The sequence below is a fragment of the Ambystoma mexicanum genome, chromosome 8 (assembly GCF_040938575.1).
Source record: "Ambystoma mexicanum isolate Mex_15411 chromosome 8, UKY_AmexF1_1, whole genome shotgun sequence".
Taxonomy (NCBI): Eukaryota; Metazoa; Chordata; class Amphibia; order Caudata; family Ambystomatidae; genus Ambystoma; species Ambystoma mexicanum.
The window spans coordinates 439,200,973-439,217,499 of record NC_090929.1 but is presented as its reverse complement, the minus strand read 5'-3'; the positions used below and the strand labels follow the sequence as shown (position 1 = coordinate 439,217,499).

General features: G+C 45.0%; 1 protein-coding gene across 2 annotated transcripts in view; it reads left to right on the top strand.

The window, feature by feature from the left end:
- UBE4B (ubiquitination factor E4B) overlaps positions 1-16,527 on the top strand; it is a 2,401,822-nt gene that overhangs the window by 412,642 nt on the left and 1,972,653 nt on the right. Inside the window, exon 2 of one of the 2 annotated variants that reach the window (XM_069609996.1) lies at positions 8,088-8,198. The exons of the other annotated variant lie outside the window; for it this stretch is intronic. Coding sequence (XP_069466097.1) covers positions 8,088-8,198 — 111 coding nt within the window. The remainder of the gene's footprint in view (positions 1-8,087; positions 8,199-16,527) is intronic. 2 annotated transcript variants of the gene reach the window in all.

The window sequence follows — 16,527 nt, the reverse complement described above, 5'->3', positions numbered from 1 at the left end:
ATCTCATTATAGATGCAGCTGTTAATGTTTCAATGTTAATGTTTCATCATCTTACTAAATAGGTGGATGTAATAATATCCATTCAATAAGAACAAACCTAAGAGGTCAAAATAACTAATTTGCTTTGAAAATAAATGGTAAAAATATTGATTTTTAAATAATAACAGTAAAAATAACCACAGTAGTAGTTTATTTGTTTTCCCCAGAAAAGAAATTCTGTTCAAATGTATTTGTTTAACATTGTTTTAGTAGTACACCACCCCAACACAACCTTTATTTGCACGTACTGTTTACATCTGTGAAGGTATTGTGGAGGGTCAGAAGGAGGATGCAGTCTTTTTGAGGACATTTAACATTGTCTTTATAAAAGAAATAAGAATAAAGCCTATGTTTCCCCATCACTATGGGGTGTTCCCTACCTACTTTACTAAGGTGCTCGGCCGTTGTCTCTGAATGTCCAAAAATAATAAGTCCACTGTCCAATGAAATTAATACTATTTGACCCTATCACTCCCTTCTCTTGCTGGTTGCTTTCTGCACGTGTCCTCTTATTTGTAAAGAACAACTTCTTATACAATTTTTAAATAGTCTTTGGCGACTCTTATCAGTTTGTTTAACTCTTTTCTCACATTAATATATTTACTTTCTACTTCAGGAATGCCTCTGCTTGACTCGGATTGATTTATTGTAAGGTTCCTTGGCCTTCAGTTACTCATAATCTTTCTTTCTCATCTCCCACTCATCTGCTTTTGACAAAGGATTTGATTTCCCCTCTTCCCAGGGTAAAGAGATGCCTGCTTTATTATTCACTCTTTTGGTTATCTGTATTATTCACTTTCTCTCATTGCAAGTTTTCAGATTCGTTAATGTTGGTTCCAATCTCGTCTAGCTTTCATTGAATCTTTCTTGATTTGATATTTCACTTTCATTCACCTACCTTCTATGGAACGTTAGGATTCCCTTTCTCACGTTATTACATTTCAGATTTGTTATGTTATGTTAGCGGTACTTGTATAGCGCACCATCACCAACGGAATTGGTCTCCAGGCGCTCTGGCGGATCTGTAAACAGGAAGGGTGGGGGAGGGTTAGTCGGGAGGAGGGGAGAAGGAGAGTGGGAGAAGTGGTGTGCTGTTGGTTCTTCAGCTTAGTATACACCGAGTGCTGGGTTTTGGTGCTAGTATCGGATCGGATGAAGGCCTCGAGTGCTGTGGGTGAAGTTTGTGTTGTTGATGCAGTGTGGTAAAGTGCGTGCGGACTGCTGGGAGAGAGATGGTTGTGTTATTTTGTGTGGGTTTAAGTATGCAGAGGATTGAGGGTTGGGTTAGTGGGGTCTGTATCCTGGTTCAGGTACTTATGATTCCGTTAGAGTTGTATACCTGTGGGTTTGGATGTTGCTGGTTCCTCGTGGGCCCACTCGATTTGGTGGTGTTGCGCTGATCAAACTGTATCCTATTGAGTGTAGTTTGGATTGGTGGGTGCGTCTGAACCTAATCTTTAGGTGTGGGACTGGGTGGGTGATATCTATTCTCAGGTGATCTAGTGAGACCCTGGTCGGTTAAGGCTTTGAATGGTTCAGGGTTGGGGTCGTGTTGAAGTGGTGTCCTAGTGGATTGGTCTTGGAGAGCATGTGTATTCAGACGTTCGTATCCTTCTGTCCTGACTGGTTCTTTGATTTCCGTGGGGTGAACATCCTTGGGACTGTTGTTTAGTTGTAGTTTTGTGTGGTGGGGCATTGCGCTTCCTGCTTTGTATTGGTGGACAGTGTGTAGTGATGAAACATGCGGTTTCTCACCCATTGCATTGGGGCCTGTGATGCAGTGCTTCCATTCCCTCTCTGTTTTGTTCTTAGGGCTGTTGGGCAAGGTCATAGTTAAGGTAATGGTCCTCTTGATGATTCGATCTAGTCTTTCTGTCTTAGTTTGCTATGTTTATTGTCTTTGGTCGTATTGCGACTGTCTCCCGTTTGGTCCTTTATTATGCCGTGGGATATTTAGCTCAGCTTTTCCCATTGATTGATCGGTGTGTATCGCGGTCGCTCTACGTTCATTGATGTTTTTAGTTATGTCGGTGCCCCTGTGGCCAGTCTTTCTAGTTATGATGTGAAGAGCCAGGTTTGAGTAATTTCCTGAATAATAGGTGGTTTCTTGTGTTACGTATGTACTTTGGAAGGTCGTTCCAGGTTTTTGGGGCTTGGTGAGAGAAGGAGGATCCTCCAAGTTTTCTTTTGTTGTAGGGCTTCGTTCCAGGCGGATGTCCATGCTTGATCTGAGCGTTCTTGTTGGTTGATGTAGGCGCAGTTTGTCTCTTAGGAACTCGGCGCCCTCGTTGTGTACTGCTCTGTGCGTAATGCACATTGTTTTGAATTTTATTGGTTGTTTTATTGGTAGCCAATGTAGTGTTTTCAGCGCTGGTGCGGTGTGTTCTCTTCAGGGTAGTTTCAGAAGTAGTCTGGCTGCCGCGTTTTGAATGCGTTGTAGTTTTTTTAGGAGTCGTTCAGGCATGCCTAGGTATAGGCTATTGGCGTAGTCCACTTTGGACATGACGAGGGCGATGATGGTGGTCGTTTTGTTGGCGAACGATAAGAACAGTAAGATTCTCTTTGCTGCTCGCAGGATGAAGAAGCCTTTCTTGAGGAGAGAGTTTACTTGTGGCTCTAGCGTGAGATTATTGTCCATCATAACCCCCAGGTTTTTTACAATCGCCGAGGGTGCTGGGGTTGTCCCGAGTTCCCTTGGCCAAGGGATGAATTGGTTTTCTCCTCCATTTTTTGTGACGATAATTATTTCAGTTTTGCCTGGGTTGATTTTGAGGGAATTGGAGTTCATCCAGAAGAATACATTGCAGAGGCAGTTTTCTAGCGTTGAGTTTCTTTCCGGGTTGTCTTGTATTTTGAAGATTATTTGTGTATTATCAGTGTAGTTGTAGCAAGTCAGGCCGTGGCTTTTGAGGATTCTGATCAGTAGATACTAGTAGATGTTGAATAGTAGCTGGGAGAAGGATGATCCTCGTGGTACTCCACAGGTGGAATCTCTCGGGCTGGATTTGAAGGGTTTCATCCATACAGTTTCCGTTCTGTTTGTTAGGAAAGATTTGGTCCATAGTAGGGTGGTGTCTGTTATTCCAAGTCCTTCTAATCTCGTTATGAGGGTGTCATGGTCGACTGTGTCAAATGCTGCCGATAGGTCTAGGAGTATCAAGGCAGTGCTGTTGTCCGAGTCTGCATTGATTTTTAGATCGTCCCATATTGAGAGTAGAGCTGATTCCGTTCCTCTCAGTGGTCTGAAGCCAACTTGTGCCTGGTCTAGTAGGCCGTGCTCTTCTATAAACTCTTGGGTCGTTTTGTATATGTACGTTTCGAGCAGCTTGGATGTATACGGGATGTTGGAGATGGGTCTGTAGTTGGAGACGTCCTCCAAGTTTCCCGCTGTATCTTTGAGTAGTGGCCTGATGTATGCAGTTTTGAAGGCTTGTGGCACTTTCCCAGTTGCGATGGAATGGTTGAGGAAAGCGTGCCTGGGGTGTTTTTTTTTTTGTTATGGGCTGTCAGGGCCTGGGAGCTGTGGGCAGCCTTACCTGAGTTGCAGCAGTACAGGGAGCCGAGTGGGCTCACGCAGGTCGATAGACCTGGTAAACACGTAGCTAAGCTCCAATCAGGGCTCGGGGGCGGGATGGGAGGCGGGAGGGCTGGGGTCCAGGAAGGGGAGCTCGGAGGGTAGTGGCGAGCTGGGGAGGGAAGCGGGCCTGGCCGGGGTGTTTCTTTTTTTGGGATTATTTTTATTTTTAAATGTTTTTCTTTTTACGGGGGTGCCGGGGTCTGGGAGCTGTGGGCAACCTTACTTGGGTTGCAGCAGTGCAGGGAGCCGAGATTTGGCAAGGTTATTCCACTTCCATTCCCCTCCCTTCCAGGGAACGTTATTTTTCTCTTGCTCCCATTGTCACAGTTCAGATTTATCAAGTTTGCTTTCATGTTTTTCTCCTTCATACTGAGAGGAGTTTTCTGGTTCATATAATGATTGTCAGTTGGTTTACCGTGCCTCCCATTTCCCGTTAACTTCCTTATTGTCAGGGAACATCTATAGGATTCTCACGGGCCTGGCCTTTGTTCTGTTCCTCCACCACACTATTGAACCGTTCTCCTCCGTGTCCTTGTTAGGCGGTCTTCAATCTTCCTCTCAGCTTCTCTGTATTTCAAAGGGGATCCGCTCTGCTTGCTGCGGCTTCTCTACAGCAGTATTGGCACTGTTAGGAGGACAGGCTGACCTCCATGACACTGTCGGGTCACGCCACTACCCACTCTCAAGCCCTACTTGGCTCAGCTTCTCTAAGGCTGTCGGCTACGCTGGTCTCTGTGTTCCGTTTCCTGCTTCTCAGCATCTTTGGATTTTGCGGGCTCCGCCCCCGCTGCAGCTCTGCCGTCTCCCAGCTTCACGTTCTCTGGGGACCTCCCCTGCTTCAACAGACGTTCCTCTCGCCCCTCTCATCCTTCTCTCTCTCTCTCTCTCTACTTGATGAGTCCTAGTCTTTCAATCCACTAGTCACAGGGAACTGGTTAATGTTTAAAGAGACAGTTTCTTTTTCTTCTAGATAATAGCATCTGTTAACAACTTCTTCAGTCCAGTATTGGTACTTAACATTATTTGATAGGTTTGACAATCCCATATAGGCCATTATGTTTCTTGTTCCTTGTTCACAGTAACGGGAATTCTTGTCCCCTTGGGGAGTCTTTCCTGGTGAGGTCCCACTTGTTTCGACCCCTAGAGAGGGTGTTGCAGCGCGGGCTCACCTCCCTAGCCTCACAGGGGTGGCTCCCCCTTGGGGAGAAGAGACAAAATCCCTTGATTCGTCACAGTATACTTCCTCTCTCCCCAACACCCATACCTGAAGCACCCTTCACTTCTCATTGATTTAATTTGTAGCTTAGTTATTTTTCTACCACTTCAGTTTCAGCAGTCATTATTTGAGCAGAATAATTTTTTGTCGCAGGTATTCCATCATTGTTTTACATATCTTTTATTGCTGTTTCTCATTCATACAGAGCCTGCATGGTCACAAGTTTGCAATGATATATGGAAGTGTACCAGTGTATTTTGGCCTTTGTGTGCTTGCGACCTTTTTGCTTTCATTTCGGCTTTTTGAGCCTAATGCCTGTAGCTCTCCATCTAAGCATATGTTGCTCTTCTTCTGCGCATATCGGTATGCACAAGCACTTATGTTCTTGTGTCTCTTGATATTATATGATATGGTGTTTATAGCGTGCCTCTACACAAGTGTTTCATGGTGTGATGAGGCAAGGTAGGGGGAACAAGGGGAAGACAGACAACGATCCTACTAGCCCAGGTGTCATTCAGATAGCGCAAGTGCATGGGAAGGGGGAGAGTGCGGGGGGAAGGGAGGGAGGGGACAGTGCAGTACATGGGATACAAGAATAAATAACAATAGTGGGGCCAGCAGGTGGCAAGGGTAGGTGCAGACAACATGTGTCAAGTGCTGTAAGTGCCACTGAAGGGATACAGAAACAGTCCCCACGTTGCCAGGAAAGCAGTGCAGGTGTGCGACTGGCTGTGGAGGGGACCTTGGCCCGAGATCAGAGGGTGGCCAGGTAACCAGTGCAGGTTAGGTTTCAATCAGGAAGTCAGCAGGGGAGAGGAGGAGAAAAAGCTGAAGCAAAGAGAAAGGTTTTGAGGTGCTTCCGGAACCGGATATGGTTCTCAAGTTTCAGGGAGGCCATTCCAGAGGGAGGCCCTAGCCGAAGAAAGCGATCTACCACCAACTTGTTGCTTGGAGAAGCGACTGACCCTGAGGGAGTTGGAAGCGGATGAGTGAAAAGCTCGAGAAAGAAGGTATTTAGGAAGAGAGAGTTGAAGGTATTGCGGACACAGGCCCCAGAAGGCCTTGTGGACAATGCATTGAGTTTTGAACTTAATCCTTGCAGCCGCAGGGAGCCAGTGCAGAGATTGCAGTCCTGGAGAGATACGATCCCTGGGCTTGGGGCCAAAGACAAGTCTCGCAATCCTGTTCTGGATGAGTTGCAGAGGGCAGATAGTAGAAACAGGACGATTTAGGAAGAGGCTGTTGCAATAGTCCAGCCTAAAGAGAACCAGAGCTCTGGAGACAGTGAGCTTCTGTGGGAAGTAGAGGAAGGGAAGGATACCTCTGAGGAAGTGCAACTGATAGTGTGACTTCTTAGAGACGTCAGAAATGTGAAGTGAGAAGGAGAGTGTGGAGTCGACGACGACCCCAAGGTTTTTAGCCTCACAGATGGGAGAAGGAGGAGGGCCAAGAGAGGCCGGCCAGAGAGTGACAGGAAAGGAGGGAGCGGGAGTGCCGATGGAAATAATCTGTCTTACTGGCATTAAGGCAGAGATCATTGGCGGCACACCACTCCTGAATGGCGGACAGGCAGTCAGAGATGAGAGAGGGCGAAGAGGTGGCTGAGGGTAGCCGGAAAATGAGCTGAGTGTCATCCGCATAGTACTGGAAGTTAAGGCAGAGTACAGCAATGCGGTGGGCAAGAAGTGCCAAGTATTGGTTAAAAAGCCAGGAAGAGAGGTTAGACCCATGGGGAACACCACAAGTAGAGATAGAGATAGAGGAGAGACCCAAGTTGAACCTGGGAGGGTTGATCAGAGAGGAAAGAAGTCAGCCACGCCAGGGCCTGCCCGGTGATATCCAGGTTATCACAGATACGGTTGAGCAGGATGGCATGATTGACCGCGTCGAAGGCAGAAGAGAGATCCAGTAAGATGAGGACACAGGGGGTGTTAGAATCAAGTTTGGAGAGCAGGTCTTCAGGGATGTTCAGGAGAATTCACACATTCCTCTATTCTTCCTCTGTTCTTATGTGTACTCAAAGAGCATTTTTATTTTTTGCTGGTTTGAACACCATTATGCACTTAATCATTCTTCCGCATGCATATCAAAACGTGTGTTTTTGTCCGGTTGAGAGATCCCCTTTAGCTCATTGTGCAAAAGCATATTTTGTTTGCTAACGTGTTGATTGCATTTTTTAATGGTACTCTGTACTTGCATGCCTTTGTTGAAATTGGTACTTTTGCAGGTGCTGTGGCACGCTTCATGCATCACGATTTCCACACATGCTAAACTGTGTCAAAAGGCATGCAGCTCTTCAGTGTGTTCTTGTTATCTTGCTCTGCATACTCTTTCTCCTTGATGTGAGGTTTGGCTGTATATACTTTAATGGAAGATGTTCTAGAAAGTAAAATGATAAAAATGTATACTTCCTTTGGTTGACAACTGTGTTTCCCAGACTGGAAGTACATGTTTTCCCTGACTGTAGCACTTGCACTCATTCCTACATCTGGTTTTCTAGCACTGTCCATCTCTGGCTGTCTGTACTTCTGGTTCCCTGCACTGTCTGACCATGCTACCTGCCCTGATTCTAGGTCTTTGCACTGCTTGAGAATCTCTTTTCCTCCCATGCACAATCCCAAAATCAATATACAGTATAGGCATCCTTTTAGTGATGATGGGTCAGCATGGCTCTGGCACCAAAACATCCACATTAACGTTGCTCCAATATTTCAGTTATTTGGACCCACAAAAAGCTCTTATCTTTTTCCCTGGATCATGGTATACTTGCTCATAACTATTTTTTCCCCAGACTATGCCTGCCAATTGATTTATCTAGTTAATTTTATCTCTATAAAAAGATCCCTTTGCCATCTGTTTAGAGCTACAACTGTTGCTTGATCGAAGTGGATAAAGGGAAAAGGATTACATGCTGGTTTGTGTTGTGTGTCCCCAATTCTGGTTCTTTGGCTTGACAATCCCTGATTCTGCTTCCTATTCTTGTCTGTCCCCAATTCTGGTTTCGTGCAGTGAATCTGATTTTGCATTGGTTTGCTGAGGATGCTGCTCGCTAATAGCGTGTGTCCCCTGTGTGGTTTCATGTTCTTCCTCAATCTGTCTGAGTTTTGTAATTTCTTAATACTGATTTCTTTTCTTGGTTTGTCCACATTTCAGTGTGTTGTACTGTTTTTATCTAGTTTGTATTTTTCCTTGCGCTGTTTAAAATTAAAATGTTTCTTTCTTTGCTCCTTGACACTCTCACTCTGGTTGTGGTAGTCTGTACGACAACCCTTTCTCCTTCCTATTCCTCGCCCCCTCTGATGCCTCTGAGGATAGCAGTGACGAAAACGAGGAGGAAGATTTCTCTTGTCTCCAGTTTGGGTGCAGGTATTGATAGTCCTTGTGAGAGGCATGGTTTGGTGTGGACACACTGACTGCTTTGATAATTGAAAGAATTGGGTTTTGGTGGGAAGGATCGAAGGAAGGAGAATCATGGGCTCAATGCATGCTGGCATTCTTTGCACAAGTCTGTGCCTCCCTGGTAAGAGACCTTGAGAATCAGGTGATAGCAAATGTATCCCTCTTTCCCAGAATTAACCTTTTAACTTTCCTACACTCTCCATCCTGTATACTTTCTCCACACTCGGACTATAACTTTATAGTGGGATTCTAATACTAGACGATGTTCAGTGCCATCTGGACGCATGCTATGGAAATAGTCTTATCCATCAACGCAGAAACACGTTCTCAGTTCAGCTAGAATTCATTTTTTATTTCATTCATTTTCTAGTTTTATGATGTACTAATTCGTATGGGTGGTGCTTCAAAGAACCTGCGGTAAAAAGCAGGACATCTGGTTCAATACAAGGGTGTGACATGTGCAATGAATGGGAAGCATGTAGCCATACAGATAAAGGAGTGTATCGGCCACTTTTACTCCCTAAAAATGGTTAACTACTCCCAAAAACATAAATAAGGAGTAAAAATAATCCCAACTACAAATAGGAAACAGACACGTAAGACCTTGTGCCCCTGCTTTCACCCAAAAAGCTTCATGGATAAGTTGGAAGCAGAAGTGCATGTAGTACCACAGAAAGAAACTGCTATTATCACTGCCTGATTGGAAGAAGTGAACATGTATGTATTGATGTGCATGTGCTATGAAATAATTACAATAACATTTCAGTTTTTCAGTAAAAACATATTTGTACTTGCTTATAAAATACTCCCGTTGGTAAATTAACCTACGTTTACTCCCCCAAAAATATTTTAACGCCCAACTTTCAAAAATAGGGTGTCAAATATTCCCATTTCAAAATCTTATCTGGAGCACTGGAAGCACGGATGAGATTACACAACCAGGTAGTCTGCTTAGTTGCAGTCTGTATTTCACATGTGAGCTAACATTTGAGTTAAAGTGTGGTTGGTGCTTTTGCTAAGGCACCCATGATTGCAAAACATATGATGCTTGCATGTTTTTCATATTACAACAACCATAAAAACAAGTGGATGCAGGAACAAGATGGGTAATCTTTTGCAGGGTCACGGGCAGGCAAATTCAAGGTCATCAGGAAATTTATATTTGTATTTTTATTTTACTTTATAAAGCGCCTTTCACCAAAGCGCTTTACATTGGTCAGTAGTGGTACATTAAAACAGCAATGAGAAACGGTATTCAAGGTCAGCCAGTATCGATCAATCGGGCAGCTGAAGCAAGTAGGTTTTTAATGAAGAGCGGAACAGAGAGAAAGAAGTAATAGAACAGAGAGAAATAGGAAGGAGATTCCAGTGAAGAGGGGCTAGGATCTGGAAGGAGCGGAAGCGGGATTGAGCGCAGGGTGGACCGGGAACATTGAGTTTAAAAAGACTGGCAGAGCGAAGAGTTCGAGAAGGAGAATAGAACGAGAGAAGGGATGCAAGATAGTCAGGAGCAAGACCATAGAGAGATTTGAAAACTAGACAAAGAAAATTATTTTTGAGCTGAGAGTAGGACATCCATGCAAGTGAAGCTAGAGAGGCAGAAATTGAGTCACGATAAGAAAGAATAAGTGATCGGATAGAAGAATGATAGACTGATTTAAGAGGAGCAAGACATGAACTGGGAAGATGAAAGAATAAAACAGAGCAGTAGTAGAGTGTGGAGAAAACTTGCGTGGAAACAAGGAAATGGCTAAATGTGGCTTTAGGGTGGATGTTCTAGTCATAACGTACAAGTTCATTATAGTCAAATATAGGAGTCTTGGGGTAGGGTTGTTTATCTATTGTGCCTAGGCATATCCATGTTAGATCTTCTGCTTATGGAACCAGATCTTGGCAATCTTGTGAACCTTTTGAGCATATATTCTGTTTTCAGTGTTGTGGGGAGGTTGTTCAGAGTTTTGGATCGAATACTGCGAGGGATCTCCCTCCCTATTTGTCTTTTGAACCTCGGTGCCATTAGGTTGTTAACCTGTGATCTTCGCATTTTTGTAGTTATGTATTGGCTTACGTAAGTGTTCAGGTATTTAGGAGCAATGTTTTTGGAGGATTTTGAAAGTAATACAGTTGGTTTTGTCTGCAAACTGGGAGCCAGTTGAGGTTTTTCCATTCATGTTGAGCTATAGTCCCAGGGCTTGAGTGCCACAAAAAGTCTATTTGCTTTATTTTGGATTAGTTGCATTTGATTTAGTTGTGTTTTGTTTAGTCCTTGAGGAAGGCTATTGCAATAGCCTAGGCGAGAGAGGGTAAAGGCTCTAGTCACTTCCATTTTCGGTGTCATTTCCAAGTAGGGGACAATTAACCCAAGAATATGGAGCTAGAAGTGCAATGTTTCGCGCTAGCATGTCTGTTTGTAGTTGTAGTGAGAGTTTAGTGTTGAAAGTGATACTTAGACTCTTCACCTAGTCTGACGGTTATGTGACATATGTACCCATGAGGGGTGGCCATTTGAAAGGTAGTGTTGCCAGGGTTGGGATACCAAAGAGGATAAACTCTGAGGTGGAAATGCAGATATTGTTATCTTGGGTCCAATCCTGGATTCTCTGGAGGAGTTCAGTTATATGATATTTTTATTATCTGGTACCCACCCGTCTGCGTATGATTGGAAAGACTTTGGGAAGAGTTTGGTAAGGTCTGCTGGGTGTTTAATGTAAACATTAAATAATCATGAGGATAAGATGGAGCCCTGGGGCACACTACACTTTAATAGGACAATTAATTGAAGTCACAGTTAAAGATTTGAAGCAGCAGTATTTTACTCTCTATTTTTTAAAGTTGGGAGTAAAATGTAAGTCCAATTATCAATGGGAGTATTTTATAAGCAAGTAAAAATATGTTGTAATTTGAAAACTGAAATGTTTTTGTAATAATAATTCCTTTGCACTTAGTTATTCATACATATTAAAAGACACATGCTTGCTTCTTCCAATTACACAGCAATAATAGTTTGTTCTTGTGGCCCTAAGTGCATTACTGGTCCAAACATATCCATTAAGCTGCGTGGGTGAAAGCAGGGGCACAAGGTCCTACATGTGTGTTATCCATTTTTTGTTGGGAGAATTTTTACTCCCTATTTTTAGGGAGTAAAAGTGGTCGATACACTCCTTATCTGTGAAATTTGTGGGCTTGCTTAGGTCAGCTCCTGCTTGTATGGCATATTTAGTGAGAGCATTCAATTCTGCTGGAATTTTCATAATTGCAGCATGTTTGCTTACATGCTAGAGAATTTGTGTTGTCTTGAAGCTGTAGCTGCTCTTTTAGCACCACATTTGACCATACTGGCTGTACCTGTGTCATGTGCTAGGTTCCGGTTTGAACTTTTGCTGGATGTCCTTCCTAGACTGTCCTTCCTTTGGCTCAACGTGTTGGCTGGGCCAAGCTTCCCATGCTCGGGTTATTTTCCCTGACGTTTTACCACCACTTCACATTTCTACCACCGGAGTCTCCTGTCTTGATGTTGCAAGCTGCTATAGCCTGTAGAGTCTTGGGTTTCAAATACCCCGCCTCATCTACTGGTCTGGCTCAACCTGGATCACCCTCAATGTAGTCTTCCTTGTGGACAGTCTTATGCTGTGGACTGCCTTCCTTTGTCTTTGACCCGCCAGCTTGTTGGGGTTATTCCATCGTCCTGGAGCCTCTTTGTTGTTTTCACTTCTGGTTGGTGGGTACTAATGCAAGGAACAGCAATTGTTGTTCTTTTTGGCCTTCGAGGTAGTCGTTGGTCTCAGTTATAAGTCATTGGGTGAGCAAATCCCTAAAATTGCTTTGTAAAACAAGAGCTTCACTCACCGGGTTGTTCTAACTTCCTGAAACCATCTTTTGGGAACTGTGAGTACTTACCTCTGGGCCCTGGGTTGGTGGGTAATTCTCAGTACTTACCTTCAACAATCCCTGCTGTCCATGGTTGTTGGGCCCGAATTCCATTTATGGGGTTCTGCAGTCTCATGTAATGGTATGCCTACTCTTTTTGTTTTCCCCCTTCATTGTTTTATATTTCCCTTTTATTTTGGCACTTAGAGGAACCTCTGCTAAAGCCCCCCTGCCTCTACATTCCTTTTTCCCTCCATAAGAGTATATGGTTCTGAGTTTCCCATAAGGCTCCCAGGCCTTGAGGTGCTTCTTAAATGCCCACTTTGTGTGCCCTGGAATAATTAGCTTTAGTGGGTAGGCCGGTGGCAGCTAATATTGCGTTTTGTCTTCCCCAGGGGTGCAACCAAGTTTAATGCATTAGTAGCACAATGTACCTTTAATGATTGTGGTACTAATGTTTTTTTTATGTCCTGCTCTCAGCTATTCTGTATTTTAGGGCTTCTTTTGTTCAGGGCAGCCACGCAGTAAGCCTAACATGTCCCTTATGATTACGTGGGCTCTTTGTGAGCCCTTCTGGCAGCCTCCATATTGCTTACAACTGGTTTAGACCAGTCTCTGTCCCTGAACTCTCCCTCTCACTCCCTGTGGAGTGATCCTAACTGAGAGGCCATACAGATGGCCAACCAGAATAGTTGGCTCCCTGACTCCCTGACTCCTTCTTCCCTAGCCACATAGGTGTGTCTCGTCTAAGTTTACTCCTTGATTGTGCCTTGTGGTCATAGGCACAAAAGTGACTCTTGCTGCCCCTCTCCCATAGACTTGTAGGGTGATTATCTGAAAGGGTAACTCGCATAGACGCATTAAGCTTCACTTGTTTCTATAATAAACCCTGTTATGAATCCAAGGAGTTCGTCCCTACTCCCCAAGGGTCTAGCCACCCCCTTTGGGTCTAGGGCTGATTTGCTTACACCCCCTACGGGACCGGGCACGTTGGATCCCACTGGGGCTGTCCTCCCCACCCCCTTTTAGGGGACAGGAAATCCCCAGAAAGGAATAGGTTATCCTCCCTTCCCCCAAACTGTAATACCTTTGTCGGCTATGTGGGAACTGAAAAATATAATAATGTAAAACTCCCTAGTATGATGGCTGGTTTGGTTTCTAACCCTAAGTATCTATAGTCTTTGCTTGAAAGAGCCGAACAATGGATGGCCCAGGCCCCTAAGGGAGCGTCCGATAAAGAGCCAATCAGAAGCCACTCAGAAATGGTAATAGAGAGAATATTCCATGGAGCTCAATAGAGAGAGAGAGCCGGGAGTCCCAGGGTAGTGTAGTTAGACTGCACAAGAGTACGCAGATGTGGCGTTCAGACAGGCAGTCTGCGCCGCAGAGAAGTCACAGAGCCCGCTGAGCAATGAGCCACAAGGGCCTGGCTCAGAGGAGAGTGAGAGACCGGTGTGCAGCTGCCATCCGAGTCCTGCCAAATGCCGTCAGGAAGCAAGCAAGCCATGTCTGATGTTGAACCCAGTTGACTAGTCAAGTGTCGGACTCACTAACCCTCCCGGGGACCACCACTGAGAAGACCAAGGTGTGCAGTGCTATAGGGATCCTAAAGGATGGCGGCAAAGCCAAGGGAAAGAGTATACTGAGAAGACCCAATGCGGGGAGTGCATAGGACAGCCCCATAGAGGGGAGAACTGTAAGAAGCCCAAGGCGGGGTGAGCCCAAGGAAACCTCAAGACTGGGAGAGAACCAAGAATCCGCAAGGCTGGGAGAATACCAAGAAATACCAAGGTGGGGTGAGCCTAAAGAGACCCCAAAGCAGGGAGAATACCAAGAGAGACCCCAAAGTGGGTAGTGTCAAAGAAAACCCCTGGAGCAGGTGGAAATGCGAAAAACCCCAAAGTGGGAGAGATGAGATGAGCCCCAGAGTGGGGATATGAGTAATAGGTCCCTGAGTTGGAAAAAAAACAACCCCAGAGTGGGGAACGAGAGACTGAGACAAATCACGGTGTGGGAGAGAAAGATAACCCCGGTCTGTGAAAATAACTAGGCGAGAGAGACTGAAAGAATTCCAGGCTAGAAGAGAGAAAGGTCTTTGATAAACCTGAGTTGAGAAGCAAAGAGACTGAGAAGACACTCAGTTCATGGTTGGGACTTTGCATCTATGGGAGGAGCCTTTCGTAGACACCAGGGTGTGGGTCAGAAACCAACCCTGTTCCTTTATTCGGGCAATGGCCCAAAGTATGTCTTTGTGTTTTTCCTTAATAGTGGTAGGGACACAATTCAGGATAGAATAGGATTCTGGACCTAGGACACTTGGTGGACCCTGACTGGCTGGCCTTTGTATGCCCACACAAGTTTTTATGGTTTCTGCTTTCATGAAACACGGGCAGTGGCACCCATTGAGATGCAGGGTTTCAAGGCGTTTCACATCCCAGCGGTCAAATGTCTCAGAGAAAGAAAGTGGGGGCGGTAAATCATTGACTCTGGTGGCAGCAGGTTCATGCTGGGAAGTGTCAATGAGTGAGTACATTTCTGCGGTTTTGCAATTGATTATTGGCACCAATTCAGAATGTCTGTCCATACTCAATTTATATAACAGGCCATACGGCACTAACCCACTAGGGACACTGACTCTATTGCACAATCTAGTGTCCAGTTGGGAATCTAAGTTGGGAGGTCCCCTCCACATAGTTGATGGAGGAGATTTCAACCTCCAGTTTGAGCCCCTCCGAGAACTGGAGGGATTGTGGGAGGAAGTGGACGCGGCCTGGGAGATTCCATCTGTGGAAGCAAGCTTTCCGGCTCTGGTACATAAACGTGCCTTGGAGACGCAGATTCTTCATGGCCTAAATCATAGGGCCTGTAATGGAAGGTGCATTGGAGGCAAGCCAGGGAAGGACACCTTCTTTGGTATTGAATGCTCGTCCAGGATAGATTACGTCCTGGTGGTGATGAGCGATTGGGTGAGGTTGAATAGTTTTCAATCCTTGATCGGTTGGACAGTGACCACAAACCATTAGTCATAAAACTAAGGTGGCAGAGCAAATAGGCAACTGAAATTGTGACTTGTGTGCCAATAGATATAGCTGGAAACAACAGAAGGGCTGTCAAATGGGATAACATTCTGCCACAAGGGCTTAAACATTCTATCTACCACTCAATCCTCCTCGCTGTTGTACATCAATGTGATCCCAGCAACCCTTTCCAATTAGAGAAAGGGGCAGCAGCCTGTATGGTTTGACAATTCTTGCAGGCAGATTAAAAAGGACCTTCTGACATACCCTGCAGGGAGTGGGAAAGTGAACAAGGAGATCCTGCAAGTCAAAAGGTATGCATACAAAAACGCAGTGAAATCTAGGAAAGCAGAATTTTTGAAATGCCAGAGAAGCTGCTCCTGATAAGAACAGCAAGACCTTTTGGGCTCTTGTAGTGGATCGCAAGGAGAGCAACAACAGGCTCCATTGGCACTGAAGCAGCATGGTTCTCTCATTTTTGTGTCTTATAGCACAAGGAGTCTCCTGAAGAAGACCTTGACCTAGTGGGTTCGACAGAGGCAGGTCAGTTGTTGTCAGACTATATTAGGTCATCTATTGTTATCACCATGGTAGCAATTAAATAAACCATGACAAATTGTAAAGGGAGGAATGCACCTGGTCCCGATAAAATCCCAATAGTTATCCTGAAGGATGAGCCCGAAATGTGGGCCCATGTCATAGCAAGGTCTTTCCAAGCAGTGGCTAGCTGTAATGGCTTCCCAGAATCTTGGCGAAAGGCACAGATGGTACCCATATACAAAAAAGGTGGAAGACAAAATCCGGTTAACTATAGGCCTATTTCAATGCTTGATGCTACAGGAAAATTATTCACCAGGGTGTGTTACAACAATTGCAAGAGTGGGTAATAAGCAATGGGCTGATCTCCTATCTCCAGGCTGAATTTCAACAAGGGCTAAGCACAGTAGATCAGTGTTTCCGCTGGTTAACTATAGTCCAGAAATGTACTGTGCTGAAATGTATGCAGGTTTATGCTGTGTAGACATCCTTTTATAGTATACCAAGGGCTTAGTTATGGCAGGTCCTTTTGAGGCGGGGGAGTGATCACCAAGCTTTATTCTAACAACTCAGCGGTAGTGAGGTGGGGGCCGGGAGTGGAATCTACCAAGCAGTTCCAGGTTAACAGAGGTATGTGGCAAGCATGTGTCCCTGTCCCACTTCTGTTCTGCCTTTTATATCAATGAAATCATCCCGCATCTGGTGGCAGAATGTGCCAAAGGTGAGTTGGACCCTCCAAAACTTGGAACTGATGTCTATCTGGCTCTATTATTTGCTGATGACTCTGCTGGCCACCTCGCCCATGGGGATCATAAAAGGCCTGGAGTGTTCTATAGCCAAGTGCTGACAGCTAGGTCTGATGCTCAATCAGTCCA